Source organism: Zalophus californianus, chromosome 1 (assembly GCF_009762305.2).
Source record: "Zalophus californianus isolate mZalCal1 chromosome 1, mZalCal1.pri.v2, whole genome shotgun sequence".
Lineage (NCBI taxonomy): Eukaryota > Metazoa > Chordata > Mammalia > Carnivora > Otariidae > Zalophus > Zalophus californianus.
Window position 1 is genome coordinate 70,562,375 of NC_045595.1, and position 15,968 is coordinate 70,578,342.

The 15,968-nt window shown below is 55.8% G+C and overlaps 1 protein-coding gene across 3 annotated transcripts in view; it reads left to right on the forward strand.

The window, feature by feature from the left end:
• Window positions 1-15,968, forward strand: part of VIPR1 (vasoactive intestinal peptide receptor 1) — a 32,231-nt gene that overhangs the window by 3,926 nt on the left and 12,337 nt on the right. For all 3 annotated transcript variants that reach the window (XM_027585258.1, XM_027585260.1, XM_027585259.1), the window contains exons 2-3: window positions 6,823-6,934; window positions 11,315-11,422. In XM_027585258.1, coding sequence (XP_027441059.1) covers window positions 6,823-6,934; window positions 11,315-11,422 — 220 coding nt within the window. The remainder of the gene's footprint in view (window positions 1-6,822; window positions 6,935-11,314; window positions 11,423-15,968) is intronic.

Below are 15,968 nucleotides of genomic sequence, written 5' to 3' on the forward strand. Positions count from 1 at the left end.
TCAGTATAGACATTATGACCTTGCACCACACATTATTTTAAGATGCATTCTCTAAAACCAAAGGACATTTTCCTATATCACTATGATACCACCACCACCCCGAACAAAATGAACAGGAATTCCTTAATATCTTACGTTCAGATATCCCCAAACAGCGTTTGGTCCAGCACCCCAAGCTGCATGGTGATATTAGGGGTCTGACTGCAAGGATCCTTCGCCTGTACAGTGAGCTGGTGGGTGGGTGAACATCAAGTCCTTCCCTGGACAGGGCCCCAGTCTTTATCTGCTCCCCAGTTTCATGTGGCTCATGATGTGAGGGTCTGTATCTCTCAGGAAGTGCCTCCTGCTATCTGAAAAACAAGTTCTTCCTGTACACATCAGAAAAGGAGGAAGAGGTCACCAACCGACTCTGTATGGAAGACTCAGCCCATTGTCTGTGCTGGCTTACAGCGCTCTGCAGATGGGCCCAACACCAACATCATCACCCCACACACCGTGTGTGTAAACTGAGTCCTCTTTCCCCCGGGGTGCCCAGGATGGCTTTCAAGAGGCAGAGGATTTAAACCTGAGTCCCTGCTGCTCCTGCTTCACCGGCCATTGCCACAGTGATCCTCTACAAAGAATCCCTGAGAGGCTTCGTGTCCCTAAGGATGCCCCGCCAGAAGGGCCCTTAAAAATGGGGCCAGGCTTAACCCCCGATGGAACATCTTTAAGCTTGTATTCTAATAATGAGAGCCCTTGTGCTGGGACCACCCTGAGATGTGGAAAGTTCTTTCTTGCTCCACTCCCACACCAGCATCCCTGGGTCTCCCTCTTTGTCTTACCCCTGTCCGCCCCCCACATACCACCCAGAGCTCGGCCTCTCCCAGGAGGAGGTGCGGTTAGCAAAATTTGGATATTCAGAAAGGGGAGGCTTCAGATTATTGGCAAAAGGATGTAAAAATAGGGAGGGGGGAGAAATCAGACAGCAGTAAGGGGTGAGGGAATGCCCGACTCGAGGCCTCCCCTCTGGTGGCACAGCGGCCACCCGGCAGCCGGCAGGACCTGCAGACTGCCTGGAGTTCTGCAACATGTCCAGGCTGTGGCGAGGCCCGGGTCCAGACGCAGATGGCAAGGCCAGCCGGGCGCAAGGGGCTGGCTGGGCCCTTGGCAATGACTGCTAACCTTTCTTGGCGGTCCCCTGGTGTCCTTGACATGTGACCCTGGACACAGCCCTGGAAGTAGATGGTGCTGTCATTGTCCCCCTTTTACAGATGAGGCGGGGAGACTTACCCAAGGTCACCCAGCCAGGAAGTGGTGGGCAGTCTGATTCTGGAAGAAGGAGTTGCTTCTTCCAAAGCAGCCGTAGCATGCTGTGGGCTGCCCCAGGACTTCAGAGACATTTTTTAATTCGTAAAATGTGCAAATCTGCAGTGACCGGTCAGGAAGTTGTCACACGGTGTGCACACCTGTGTAGCCACCACCCAGATCAAGCTAGCCCACGTTCCCCTCACCCCAGACGTCTCCCCTGTGCCCCTCCCCAATCGGATGCGGCCTTATTTCAACTTCCTGGACTGCCCTCTGCGAAGCTGGGAGCATATTTCTCCACTTTTCTGTGGCTTCCGCATCCCATGATTTACCTCACCTTCCTGTGGCCCCCGGCCCACTGCCCCCTGTCTCCTCCTCTCCTTCCTCCACTGCACCTTCTCCATCTTCTTACCAATTCAAACACAAAAGCCAGAATGAAGGGCACAGCCTGGGAAGCTGGGTTGGGGTCCTGTGTGCCTTTGACCACACTGCTTTCTCTCAGGGTCCTCAGTTTCCCCTTGTGGTTCTTTGTTGCCCCATTATTTCAATGGGGGGAGGAGGCTCAAATAAATCATGGGATATGAGCTGGTGATGGGGGAATGGTAAATGGAAATGGGACCACCCTTGCTCTTTATTCCTCCGTTCCCCAGTCATCCCTGGCAGGGGCAAAGGGCCCTCCTCAACAAGCCTCAGAAGCACAAGTCATTCAGGGTAGCTCCCGGGGCTTGGCAATTTGTGGGCAGGAGGTTCTTTCTTCTGTCTCACCAAATCCAACAGCCTGCTGCATTTTAGACCCCTCTCAGAAACCAGCTGCCTCTCAGACGGACTCCTGCTCCCTCACCAGGCTCCCTTGGCTCCTACTGTCACAGTTCTCTGTCCCTGGATGAGGCTGAAGGTTCTGATTCCAAACCAGGAGCTGTGAGCTCAAGCTCCCCTTGAGGGGTGGGTGGGGCACCCACAAAACCTGAGTCAGCCCCTCTCCCTGTCTTTCAGAGCCCCGAGCATCTAAGAGCCACAAATCCCAGCATCTGCACCCTACCCCAGATCTCAGGGAGCCCCACCTGGAGGAGAAAGCTCTGCTTTCTCCCAAGACCCTCACAGTGAGGACAGAGAGGAGGGACCCAGGTAAGCAGGCAGAATTCATGAGATTTGGTTAATCCCTGCCCCCAAGCAGAGACTCAGGATTCTCCTGCCAACATCCAGTCCGTAACCTCCCACATCCAGCCAGTACTGTGGCAGGGGACAGAAGAGGACCCAGGTGCAAGGGAGGCTACAGACTTCCTCACTCTTGTCCGGGTCTCCTCTTCTGGGCTCAGGAACTCCTGTGATAGAGAGGGTGCTGGGGGCTCCATCTGGCCTGAAACTTCCACCTCAACCCACCCACAAGGTCAGGTGACTTGAAGCTCATTGGAGCTCAGCCCAGCAGGGGAATTAGTGAGGGCCTGAGAGAAAGCCCTGCTTTCTCCTCTCCATGTGGGGCACCAGGAGACAAGTCAGGAAATATAGGCAGTAGTAGAAATAGGGAAGGCCTTGAATGCCAGTTTTGAAGTGTGGGCTTTGACTCGTAGGCCCTGGGGACCTTGGGTTGCAGGCGGTGGGGCTGAAAGCTAGTACACTTGTCCAGGCAGGAACTGATGAAGCCTGGCCCCTGCCCGTGTCCCACAACTTGTCTCCTGATGCCTCAGGACCCTTGGCTGCAGCCACACCGTGTATTTGCAACCTTGCGTGTATTAGGCATTTTCAAACCTCCATGCTTCTCTACACACTGCTCCTACTTTTTGGAATGTTCTTACTCCACCTCTAATGATCAAATTTACATCTCTTCAAAGATGCACCTCTACTACCCATTCTCTATGAAGCCCACACCCCAGCTATATCCCACCCTGGAACCCTTTCCTGGAATCAGTAGGCTTGGCTGTATCTGGCTGGGAATTTTCCAGTTTAGTGTGTCTGGAGTCCAGAGGTATAATGAGGATGTTTAGCATAGGGAAATAAGTGGAAGAGGAAGTTCAAAGTCTGCCTGAATTCCTCAGTGATAAGGGCTACAGGGAGCTGCCCTGGCCCTGTCCCCCAAAGAGCAATGGTAGATCAGATGGCCCAAGGCAAGGTCATGGAGCAGGATTGATGTAGTCCAGACTAGTGGTCAGAGATGCAGGTCCCATCTAGGAACGTGCACTTGCTAGGGGATCTCAGGTCCCCCACTGGGTCTCTCTTTCCTCTACCCTTCTGCAGATGGGGTCTAACACTCAGCTAAATTGGCGTGAAGACTGAGCTCATCTTCCAGCCTACCCTCACTTTATTCAGAGACGGCCCACACTGCCAGATTACCTCAGGGCCTCCTGCCCCTCCTCTGCAAACTGCCACTCAGGAAAGGCTTTGTGGCTATGCTGCTGGGTGGGGCAGGCAGAGTTGTCTAGAGAAGTTGACCCAACAGCCTTCCACCGTCAGAGAGTGGTAAGCAGAAGGTGCTAAGAACCCTATGATGCCCTTGGTGATTAAAAAGGAATTATCTCTTGGCAAACAGCATGGCCACAGCTCTGGCTTAAGAGGACCCAGCAAAGGGGTGCCTAGGTGGCTCAGTTGGTTAAGCATCCGACACTTGATTTCAGCTCGGGTTGTGATCTCAGGGTCGTGAGATTGAGCCCTGCATTTCTCCACCCTGGGCATGGAGGCTGCTTGAGATTTTCTCTCTCTGTCTCCCTTTACCCCTCCCCCTGACTTGCGTGCTCTCTCAAAAAAAAAAAAAAAGAGGACCCAGCAAATGAGGGCATCCACTGTCCTGTCCTCAGAGCACAAGTCCGGACTTTTTTGGTTACAGGGATAGAAAACTCAACTTACTCAAGCAATAAGCAAAGATACTGACTCATGTTGCTGGAAACAGGGTTACTTTCAGGCATGGCTGCGTCCAGGGACTCAGAAAATGTCAAGAGGACCCAGTTTTTCCTCCATCCCGTTATTCAGCCTTTACCTGTGTGGCCTTCATTGTTGTGTTCCACAACAACACAAGAAGCAACAAGATGGTAGCAGCAGTCCCAACCCCTGCACCCTTTGAGGTTTCCAGTCTAGTTGGAAAGACCAAATCTACTTGTCTAGTCGCTTAATCCAAAATCCCAGGAATGAGCCTGCTGGCTCTGAGCAGCCTGACTTGGGCCACGTGCCAGGCACTAAGGCCAGGAATGCTCTGACGGGCTCAAGTCTGATCACCTCTTAGAAGACACCAAGCACCCCAAGAACTAGGAGTGGGGAAGGAGGTAGTTTCCCAGATCGAGATGATGACATGGCACCAGAGGAAGGTAAAGGATGGTAGAAGGCAGCAACAACAGATGGTCTACTACCATCCATCCCATGTTCATGTTGTGGGGGGGGGAGGGTTGTGGAGAATGGGCAGGAGACACAGGCGAGGCTGGGAGGGGGCCAGAAGGCAGAACAAACTGCATTGCTGGAGGGCAGTAGGGCTGGGAAGGCATTTTGGGGAGAAGCGTGTTCCAGACAAGCAAGACAGACCAATGGTGGGACATGAGCCAGTCCCCAGGTTCTTCTTCCAGAAGTCACCTCTGGGGTCCTTTGGCCACCCCTCTTCCCATGCCTGAGCAGCATGCACCGGCCACAGATCACTGAAGACAGAGCATCTCGAGTGTTTGAGTCTGAGTAATGTTTTGGGGCAAGAAGGGAAGCATGTGACCCCAAAGAGGGACCACAGCACATTTCCTTCAAATCCCATGTATTTTCTTTGAAACAGTTATATGAATAACCATATCCTGCTCCATAATAGATCTGTGTTACTTTCCATATGCCAAGTTTTAAATGATTTACCAGCTCATGTCTTTACCTCCATTGGCTGATAAAGTTCACAGTCCAAGATGGAACCCAGGTTCACTGTGGGGCTTCCAGGCCCATGGCACATGGGCAGGTGAGGCCTGGGTGCTGGGACGTCTGAAAGGCATCCTGGACAATGAGGCCTTCCCCTTGCACCTGGGCTAGGCCAGCTGTGGTTCTTAGCCAAGTATGGGAAAGTTGGACATTGAGGACCTCTGTGACAATGAGGCTTCACCATGGCCTCCACAAGGGACAGGAGTGTTGAGTGGAAGGGACTCAGCTGTGCAGCCTCTTGAGCACTGAGTTGTCCAGCTTCTGTTTGGACCCCATTCCTCTATAGCAATGGAGAGTCTCTGGCACCTGGGATGCTTATCCCTCTGTGGGGTCACCTTACTTAGAACAGTGGTCAAAGTCACACCCTTGGTACCAGGCCAGAAGGCAGGAAGTGCTTTCCTCCATAGCCCCACTGCAAAATGCCTTTGAGTCAGCAGGGGAGCTGCTTGAGGCCTATTTGAGGGAATTGAGGACCTTGTCCCAGGGCAGGAGGGACAAGATGGAAGAGACACCGAGAGTATTTGATGCTGGAGCTGCCTTGCTGAACTTTCTCCAACGGCCCTGTTGGGGAACTGTGGCATTCTCTTCCCTGAGCAGGGAGAAGGAAACTGATATGGGGTTGCCCAGGAGTGGCAGCCACTTCCCCAAAGCCAAAGAGACTCGCAGAAGTTTCCACCAGCTCAGTGGATCCTCCATGGAGGCCTTCACCTGCCTTTGCCCACCCAGTGGTTCCCAAGACCTGTTTTTTCCTGTCTGTCCCTGGGCAGCCATCACCCGTACTCACACGTTGGCCCCAATGCCAATGTCCGCCTGCCCCCATGCCAGCAGGCAGGTCTGGTTCCATCCCTGATCCCTGGCCAGCGTGCGGGAAAGGGGAGGCTGGGAGGCGTGGGCCTTCCCATCCCTTGTCCCCACCTCCCAGGGGCAGGGACAGAGGCAGAGGCAGAGGAGGTGTGGTGGGATGGCAAGCCATCCTAGAGGGGCCTCTCGTATTTCCTGAAACCTCCCCTCCTTCATTAGATTTCATACCGCTGGAATCGTTCAGAAGCTAAGAAGAAAGCCGGTGAGGTCCGGGCAAGGAGGGCCAGTGTCCTCCTCCCAGCCTGGTGACCCAGGAGACAGCACAGCCTCCTGGAATGGGGACAGAGCCTGGAAGATGCAGCCCCAGACTCCTGGATTCCTCCCAGGCCTGGCTCCAGGGACCTAACTCCTCATAACCCGGTAGCACTAGCTGGGCCCCACTCATCCAGAGAGACTGAGGCAAGGACCCAGGACTCCCAACCCAGGCTGGAGGGTGGCAGAGTCCTGAGGGCCAGCTCTGGGCCCCACAGAGAGGCCCTCCAACCTTCGTCCAGAGTAATGCCATAGTGCCCCCCCCACCCCCACCAAAAGACCAAGTTGTTACAGCTGCAGCACTGTTAGAAGCCACCAGGAAGCCATGACAGGGCCCTCCAGGCAGACCCAGCTTTGGGGACGGCGGACAGGAGTTCGGGGTCCAATCCAGGTCCGGGTCGGGTTTTAGTCTGGGGTTGGGATTGGGGTTCTGTCTGGAACTTGGGTCAGTCAAGTGACAGGCCTTGTTGGGCCTCATGTTCCTGGAGTCTGTGGATGAGAGGTAGGCCACTGATGAGGATGACAGGTCCCCTCCCTGTCTCTGTCCCCCAGGGTGGCCAGGCAACCAACCCGCAGTGGGAGGAAGAATGTTACCATCTGCGGATGATCGAGGTGCAGCACAAGAGGTGCCTGGAGGAAGCTCAGCTGGAGAATGACACAGCAGGTGAGGCCCAGCAGGAAGAGAGGGCCCCGGACCCCTCAGGGAGCCCTGCTTCTCATCACAGTGTGAGCCCAGATCCAGGTACATTCCTCCCACACATGTTGGGTGGGGATGGCACCATGGAGCTGCTGGGGGCGAGGAGAGGATGCTGGGAGAAGCTGGGGGACCAGATGGAAGCAGGAAGCCCTAACAGGTCTCTCTGATCCCACCACCTGCCCCAGGTCTGGGAGCTCCCTGCTGTTCACCAAGGAGAACACACTAGGTTGGGGGTTCTGAGGCCCAGCTCCTTCCTCCCAACCCCAGACTCTGCACCCAGACGTGCCACCTACACACACTTCCCTCCCCAGCCCAACCCATCTTCGGCAGACCAGATGAACCATCAGCTCATTCATTGTCCAGCTGAAGAGACGAGTCACAGTCAAACCTAGAGGCTGAACACATGGGGGCCCAGTTCTTCCTCCTGAGGGGGTGTGGGAGAGCTCCAGCCTCGTGGTGGGAAGGGTGATGCCAGGGGCACCCTCAGGCCGAGGCTGCCCAGCTGCCCAGAGCCGGGAAGACCATCCCATCAGACGACAGACAGCACCCTCTACCCCCCACTCCCCCACCCCTGGTACCCTGCACTTGGCACGGCTGCCCAGGGAAGGAATGGGAGGAATTAGAGACCTTCCTTTGAAGGGTACCCTTGAGCCAGATTCTGAAGGGTGGGCAGGATGTGGAGAAGCAGAGAGACTGGGGGCGGTGGGAGGTGCCTGGGCAGACTGCTTATGAGGAGTGGGGGTGGGGGTGGAGCTCAAGGCTCCCTGAGGGCGGGGAAGGGCCAGAGCAGCTGGGCAGCTGTGCCTGCTCTGGGTGTCCCTACCAGGTCACCTCCCTGAGGCCACACTTGCAGTTATGTAACCGCCTTGCTCAGGAATAGGGAGCATCTTTACACCCCCCGGGCTCCCCAGTCTCCTGTCACCTCTCTGAGGCTGACAGTTATGCAACCCCTCCTGGATCCCTCCTTCTTGGCCCTGGTGCCCAGAGTCTCTGCCTCCTGCATCATAAGGGAGTGTCTGTAGCCTCCTGGAGGGCCTTTACCTCCCCCCGCCGCTCTTAAGGAAGGACAAAGCCGTGCCTGCTGGGGCCTTCAGACTAAGCCCTGGGTGAGGGGTGGCCAGACCACCCACTGCCTATGCACCACCCCCCACCCTCCAGGGCAGGGAGGCAGGAGATGTGGTAGATGGGCCTCAGCGGGCCCCAGCAGTGGGGTCTGGGACTGCAGGCAGCCCAGAGAGGCCGAGACCCCAGAATCCCAGGCCCCACTGCAGTGCCTCCTAGGCCCCGAGGGCAAGCCACCCTCGTGATCCCAATGAGGTCATTGCTGGCACAGGGCACCTGTCGGGTGCCAACATCCTGTCACCAGGAAGGCGGCCTCGGATCCAGAGCAGGGCGAGTATGCGTCTGTGGGCGATGAGTCTGCCCGTGACCTTGTGTGGGGCTTTGTGCATGTTCGTGCGTATCCAGATGTGTGCTCTTGGCCCACGTGGGTCTGGAGCTGCCTGTGCCTCTGGGACCTGTAAAGCCCCATGTCGGACTCTGAGTGTCTCTCTGTGGCAGGGGCATGTGTCTCTGTAAGCGTGGCTAGGCCTGGATACGTCTGCCTGGTGCGCCGTGTCTTTGTGTGTTGGTTTGTGGATGTGTGCGTGTATCAGTGGGAATATCTGCAGTATGCCCACTCCTGTCTGTGCATGTGTATCTGTGAGTTGCATGGGTGTCTCTGTGCCTTTGTTTGCTTGCTTGTGCCTGGTCTTTCCATGTCCAAGTAAGCATACGTGTATGCGTATTTGCATGTACGTCTGTGGTTCTTTTGTGTCTGGGGAGTGCGCGTCTGTGTGTCTGTTGGTGCGCACGTGTCTATAAAATGGCAGAGCAGAAGCCCCCTGCCCTGCCTCACCACCTCCCACCCCAGGCTCCAGACTTGTTTTCTTGCTGAGGTGGCAGTCCCCAGTGGGCACACACAGCCCGCCAGGGCCCTGCATCTCTGTGGGCCTGGGGACATATGGGGTGGGGCCCGTGGGGCCTCTCTGGGGCACGCACAGAGACAACAGGCTCTCCACATCACTAGCATTTGCTTGCCTGTCACTCCCTTCTCAACTTCCTGAACCTGCTGCCTCCTCCAGGAAGCTTCCCTGACCACATGCCCTCCATGGCCTTTCTTCCCTGGCTCCCCTGCCATGTCACAGTTCACAGACCAGTCCTGGTGGTGTTGAGAGTCCTTGAGGCCAAGTGCAGCCTCCCGAAGGGCAGTGCCCAGTCTCCCTCTCCCTGTGCCGCTTCTGGGGAAGCTGAGCTCAGGGCCAGGGACCCAGTTCCATGCTGAGCTCGAGATCCAGAGGGCTTGAAGTCTGGCGGGGACCCAGACACAATGACTGGCCTACAAAACAAGGTGTGCCCAGCATAGTCAGAGGGCTAAACAGTCCAGCAGAGCAAAATTCCCCATAAGAAATGGGCCTGGAGCCCTTCAGAATGGGAGGAGTGCAAGAGGTTTGCTGGAAAGGGAGCGTAGGAACGTGTGAACAGGCTGCACCATTCACCAGCAATGTGACCTTGGGCTAGTTACCGTATTGCTCCGTACCTCAGTTACTCCTCTGTAAAATGGGAGGGTTAAATAAGTTGTTTATTTAAAGAGAGTAGGACAGTGCCTCCCAAATACAAAGGCTATGTAAGCATTTGCTGATATTATTAACAGGGCCTTGAACGGCTAGCTGGAGGTGCCTGGCCTCGTGGACCCCTCCAGGGCCTCCAGAGAGGCTGGCACAGGAGTGGAGGAGGGACTGGGAGCCAGAGGGAGGCCACAGAAGCCTCAAGACAGAGTGGACAGAAGTGGTTGGGGCCCCCAAGGAAGGGAGGTCGTGCTCTCTGCCCAGGCCCCGCAGATCCAGGTGCTGTCAGCCTTCAGCCTCTGCTCCCCCCCCGCCCCCCCGCTGCTGCAGCCCCAGAAGGCCCCCCTCCCCACCGCCAGCTCATCCGGCACTCAGGGTCCCAAGTCTCCTCCCCAAGTGGGCACATCCTTTCACCTCCTCCTCCCAGGCCCCCTGCGTGAGAACTTAGGAACCTTCGGACCTGGGCTGGGCTGGGCTGGGTGCAACTGGCATTGACTTTGGCTTGGGGGTTGGGTTTCCTTAGGAAATCTATGGGCCCGGCAGGGTTGCCAAGAAACAGTGAATTCTCCCCCAGGCAAGGGGATCCAGAGGAGTCCCAGTCCCTCACTGGCACCCAGACCCCAAACAGGCAAAATCATGCATCTGCCTATTATAGCAGACGCCTAGGGACCCCGCTGTGCACCCTTCACCAGCCAGCCCTCAGGGCTCACCTGCAGGGCGGGGTTTTCTCTGAACTTACCTCCTGAGCACCACCACCCCACAGTGCAAATCACAGTTTGACTGAGTTGGGGGCATATGTGTTGCTTTTTTAATTTTCTGAAGACACCTCAAGACCTAGCTGAATCCCACCACCCCATCGTACCCGGCACCTCCTTTTATGACAAATATTTTTTAATGTCTCCTTTACTATAAAACGGAATTCAGGACATGTGCATTCATTTTTTTTTTTTAAATGAAGTTCTGGTTGTAAAAGAAAAATAAAAAGGAAAATGATTTATAATGAAATACTATGCACATATTCAGGCACGATCACACTGACAGATAAGACACAGTCTGAAGACTGTATCTATGCTTGTCCGTTCTGGAAATGTGACGAGTAGGTTGACCTATACGGTGGTTGCTTCCCTGACTCAGGTCCACGGACAACGTTGCTGGAGGTAATGTGATTTTCCAAAACCTTAATAATGTTCAACATACAATAAAGCACAGTCTTCCCTCCCTTTACTCAGTTGCATTTCTGGAAAACCCCACGTATGTTAAACCTGTACAGTAAGTACCTGGTGTTTATATGCAAAATGGAGTAAGAGTCTAGGCTCTGGTCATTACAAAAGGTTTTCACCTACACAAATGCCCAGGGGCTCATCTGAAAGTCTTGCAGAATACTACACAATTCATTATTGTGTGACACCTTGCAGGATGTCTGCCTGACATCCCTGGCACCTGCCCATAAATGCAGGGTGAGACCCCCAATCTCTGCAACAAACAAAACCCCCACCACTCTTCAAAACACCCCCGGGGGCACTCCATCTCTCGCTGCGGACCATGGAGCTGTAGTCCTGCTGCCCATCTGGACAGGCCCTCTGCAGCCTGGGCAGGATGGTGCCAGCTCTCTCAGGCTGGAGGTTCCTCCAGGTGGGACCCTGGAGGAGGAAGAAGAATGGGTGCCTGTGGGCTCAGGCCCCAAGGCTGGAGGAACCCGGTGACCACGCTGACCTGTGTGTCCTCTGCCTTCCCCCATCAGGCTGCAGCAAGATGTGGGACAACCTCACCTGCTGGCCAGCCACCCCTCCGGGCCAGGTGGTCGTCTTGGCCTGCCCCCTCATCTTTAACTTATTTTCCCCAGCTCAAGGTAAGAGGCCTGGATCGAAGCCAGGGAGCTCGGGCGGCACAGGTGGTACCAGCTGGAGCGGGTCCTCACCTGTCAAGGAAGTGAGAAAGCAAAGGACAGTGGTCAAAGCGGCTCGAACAATTGGTGGGGGGGCTTCCTGGAAGAGGTGTGCTGGCATCAGGTCTTCGAAGGATTCATGGGATTTGATTAGCTCTTCACATAAAAGATAAGCACGTGAGAAGGGCTCACTAAATATTTGTTCAGCAATTGATAACCAATTGACTGACAGATGCATGACTAAATTATGGCTCCCATGGTACCGACGACCTTTTGGGCTTTGCTTACACATCTTGTCATGTTCTGCTTCAGTAAATGTTCTCATAAAAGGCAGAAAAGAAAAGGAGGAGGCTCTTTAGGAACTGGGCTTTCTTGCTATCGACTAGCTAAGGAAGCTTCCAGCATATATTCAGTCATTCTTCCATTCAGTGACCGTTTCTTAAATATCTACTAGTATGATAGGCATGGGCTAGACAAACACAGGGCAGGGAGCATTAGCACAGCCATGCTGTCTGCCTGGCTCGAGCTGAAGAGACATTTAGCATGAAAACAAACATGTGTCATAAACGGTGAGGAGTCCTGGGCAGGAGAAGGGGCTAAGGCACAACATGAAGGCAGGTGTTCATGGATAGAGGCGGTGATACTTCAGCTGCTGTCCAAAGACCTGGAGATGGGAAAGATCTGGGTGTGGGGATCACGGGGAGGGACAACCAGCAGCCCGTGGGATGGACACCAAAGAAATGGAGTGGGTGAGCAGAAAGAGCTCAGGGGAGGGAGGAGAGGAAAGAGACCGGCGGCAGAAGCCATGCTGGCCCTGAGCACTGACTGAGGACTTGGACTTTTTCCTAAGTTCACTGAGAAGCCACTGGGGTGGCTCCCCCTCCTCAGTAGGGGACTGACGTAGTCCAATTTAGGTTTAGGTTTTTAACCGATAATTCAGATTTCCATGAAAGAAAGGATTCTGGGAGTGCAAGGGGAAGACCCAGTCACAAGGTAATGGTTTGGACCTGGAGCATGGCGGAGGAGAGAAGTGGGAAATTTGCCTATGAAGGGTGTGTGTGACTCATGGCAGGGAGGGAGGGATCCAGCCTGTCCTCCTTGGGTCTAGGTTTGATGAGCTGGGAGACTCATCAAAGACTAAGGGAGAAGCAGGTCTAGAGTGGGTAGGATCTGAGGGAGGAGCTGGTCTGGAGAGGGAAGGACCTAAGAGAGGAGCAGGTCTGGAGGGGGGAGGACCCAAGGGAGGAGCAGGTCTGGAGGGGGGAGGACCCAAGGGAGGAGCAGGTCTGGAGCGGAGAGGACCCAAGGAGGGAGCAGGTCTGGAGGGGGGAGGACCCGAGAGAGAAGCAGGTCTGGAGGGGCAGGGACCCGAGGGAGGAGCAGGTCTGGAGGGGCAGGGACCCGAGGGAGGAGCAGGTCTGGAGGGGGAGGACCCGAGGGAGGAGCAGGTCTGGAGGGGCAGGGACCCGAGGGAGGAGCAGGTCTGGAGGGGCAGGGACCCAAGGAGGGAGCAGGTCTGGAGGGGGAGGACCCAAGGGAGGAGCAGGTGTGGAGAGGGGAGGACCCGAGGGAGGAGCAGGTCTGGAGAGGGGAGGACCCGAGGGAGGAGCAGGTGTGTAGGGGCAGGGACCCGAGGGAGGAGCAGGTCTGGAGAGGGGAGGACCCGAGGGAGGAGCAGGTGTGTAGGGGCAGGGACCCGAGGGAGGAGCAGGTCTGGAGAGGGGAGGACCCGAGAGAGAAGCAGGTCTGGAGGGGCAGGGACCCAAGGGAGGAGCAGGTCTGGAGGGGCAGGGACCCGAGGGAGGAACAGGTCTGGAGAGGGGAGGACCCGAGGGAGGAGCAGGTGTGGAGAGGGGAGGATTAAGAGGAGCGGGACCTAGATAAGAATTCAGAGGCTGAGCAGAAAGACTCTTGGACATCTCTTATTCCAGGTGGCCTTTCCCTCTCTGGATCTGTTTCTCTGTAAAATGGGGACAGGTGGTGGGCCAAAGGGACTTTTTGGAGCAGGTTGGTTTTGCACGCAAGTGCCTCCCCCCTCCCCCCCCCGCCCAGTGCTCAGTGTTGTGACCTCAGCGGTGAGAGAGATACGTCGGTGCCCTCCCTGAGGAGTCTGGGAGCAGTCAGAAATGTGCCGTAATCCCGGCCAGCTCCCACCTAGCCCAGCTCTCCGGGGGAACCCAGCACCTGGGCAGGTAGGCAATGAACTCCTCCGGCAGCTCTGGTGCGTCCAATCTGCAGGGCCTGGCAACCAGCCTTCTCTCAGATCCCTGGAATGCCTGCTACTCGTGTTCCTCCTTGACACTCGGCTAATTGCATTCCTCCTGACGGCTTTTCCTTCTGTCCCTGCTGGAATTGTCAAGGCAGCTCCTTCACTTAAGAACCTGGACGGCAGCCCACCATCTGGCTACCCACCCCCCAAAGGCTGCCAGCCTCATCGAGGCCCACGTGTGCCTTTGTGCAGATGAGAAGGCAGCCCCTCCTCAGCCTCTCACCAGAACCCACCTAATGACAACTTGAATATGAGGTAGACTGTAGCCGCCATGTTTATCAGCCAGATGCCCTTGTGCAGTGAACAACCTGCACAGCTAGCTATACCTGGTGGCCGTAGCCTCTGAAAAGGATGGAGAGAAATAGGAGACCAGGTTAGGGGCTAAAAATGGAAGGGAAAGAGGGCGTGTTTTCCTGGGAAGAAGGTGTGAGCCAGTGACCTTAAACTCCAAAGAGGGAGGTTTGCGAGAAGGCAAGTGTAGAGCAGGGACAATGCCAACCCCAACTCTCCCCCATTTAGGTAGCAGGACTGGGGAAGGAGTGTGTTCCCTGGAAGTATTGGAAGGGTCGTAGTTCTACAGGGAAAGCTGAAGGCACCTGAAAAGGATAAAGACTGTAGAGTTAGAGAGAAGCCATCTCCCCAGGCTGGGTGGTTAACAACCGTGGGGGAGGAGTGTTGGCCAGGCAAGGGAGCGCTCATCAAGGCACCAAAATGTCCATGGGGGCTTAGTCCTTTGATTCCTGGTCTGCACGTCTTTCATCTGTGGTGTTTTTACCTTGAAATATTTGAAGAGACATTTTTTAGGAGTGACAACTAGGATCGATGTTTTGGTTGAGAAGACTCCCCACGGGCTGCATTACCCATGTCTGTGGGTCTGTGGGACACCTCCTCGCCCTGCTCCACCCCCTGCATCGTGAAGCCCTAGATAAGAAAGTCCTGACGCCAACCTGAGACGTTTGCCCCGGCTCAATGGGACGGGGCACCACTGACAGGATTTCAGCCGGAGAGCACCATGGTCAGAGCTAGGTTTGAGAGCAATCTCACCTCAGCTATCTCGGGGTGGGGGCGGGTTGGAGGGGACAGGAAGGCAGGGAGACCCATCAGGAGGCTCCTGCCTAATTCCGGAGAGAGAAGATAGTGGTGGTGGTTAGGAAGGGTAGCTGGGATGGGACTGGTGACTGATGGGGAGGGGAGAGAGGGCAGCAGGGAGGAAGCAATTCCCCTGTTTTCTACTTCCAGTCACTGAGCTGTGCTTTTCTCATGGAGAGCCCAGGGAGGGGGGGGAAGGAGGGCAGTGACTTCTTTGTGTGACCCAGTGAGCCGCAGGAAACTGGGAGATTGGGGGGTTAAAGTCCCTAGCCCCTCCCTCCGCCCCCTCCATAGTCCCCTCTATACACACAAGTTCTACTGGTTCCCAGGCCCAGGCTGGAGACAGACTTTGGACTGCTTCTTCGGGTCTCATGGTGGCCACCCTTGAGGTCTCTCTTCAAGAATAGTTCCCTTTGAGACCTGGGCCACAATCCCAGGGCTCTACAAAGAGGCCACCCAACCCCGAAGATGACCCGCTATCCGCTCCCATCCCCTGATATCCGGGGTAGCCAGCCTATCCAGCACCCTATCCAGGGTGCCCCTTCAGCCACTCTGGAAGCCCAGAAAGATGCGGAGCCAGGCTAACCCACGACTGTATCCCAAGCCTGCTGCCTCCTTGCTGTGTGACCATAGGCAAGTCACCCGACCTCTCTTGGCCTTGGCATGCCCCTCCTTTAGTGGAACTCGTAATAACTCCTAATGGCTAGCTTTAACACAGTCACATTTGCTGTCCCCAGCCCCTGTGGTGTGGATGCTGATGGGTCACCTAATTCATGATGGCACCAGGTGTCTGCCATGTCACGGGCCTGGCCTCACCGAGCCCTGGTCCTTCTGGCCAGTGGGGAGCTCAAAACTTGAGGCATTGGTGTTCCAACCTCAAGGCTGGCTGATTTGGCCCTGTAGCCTTTTTTGACTTGCCCCAGGCCCCCGGTTGGTGGGGGAAGTCCACCCAAGAATCGGATCCTGGGAGGGGCCCTTGGTGAGGTCCTGAGATCTGGGGCTGAGGCAGGCCTGCATGGAGCCCACCCAGGCTGCACGGGGGGGGAAAGCTAAGGGGCCGAGTGAAGACCTCTCTCTTGCCCTGGGAGCCTCTTGCTGCAGGGCCGTTGGGAGGCCAGCACAGAAAAGGGCTGCCAAGTCAGGAACTGGCCC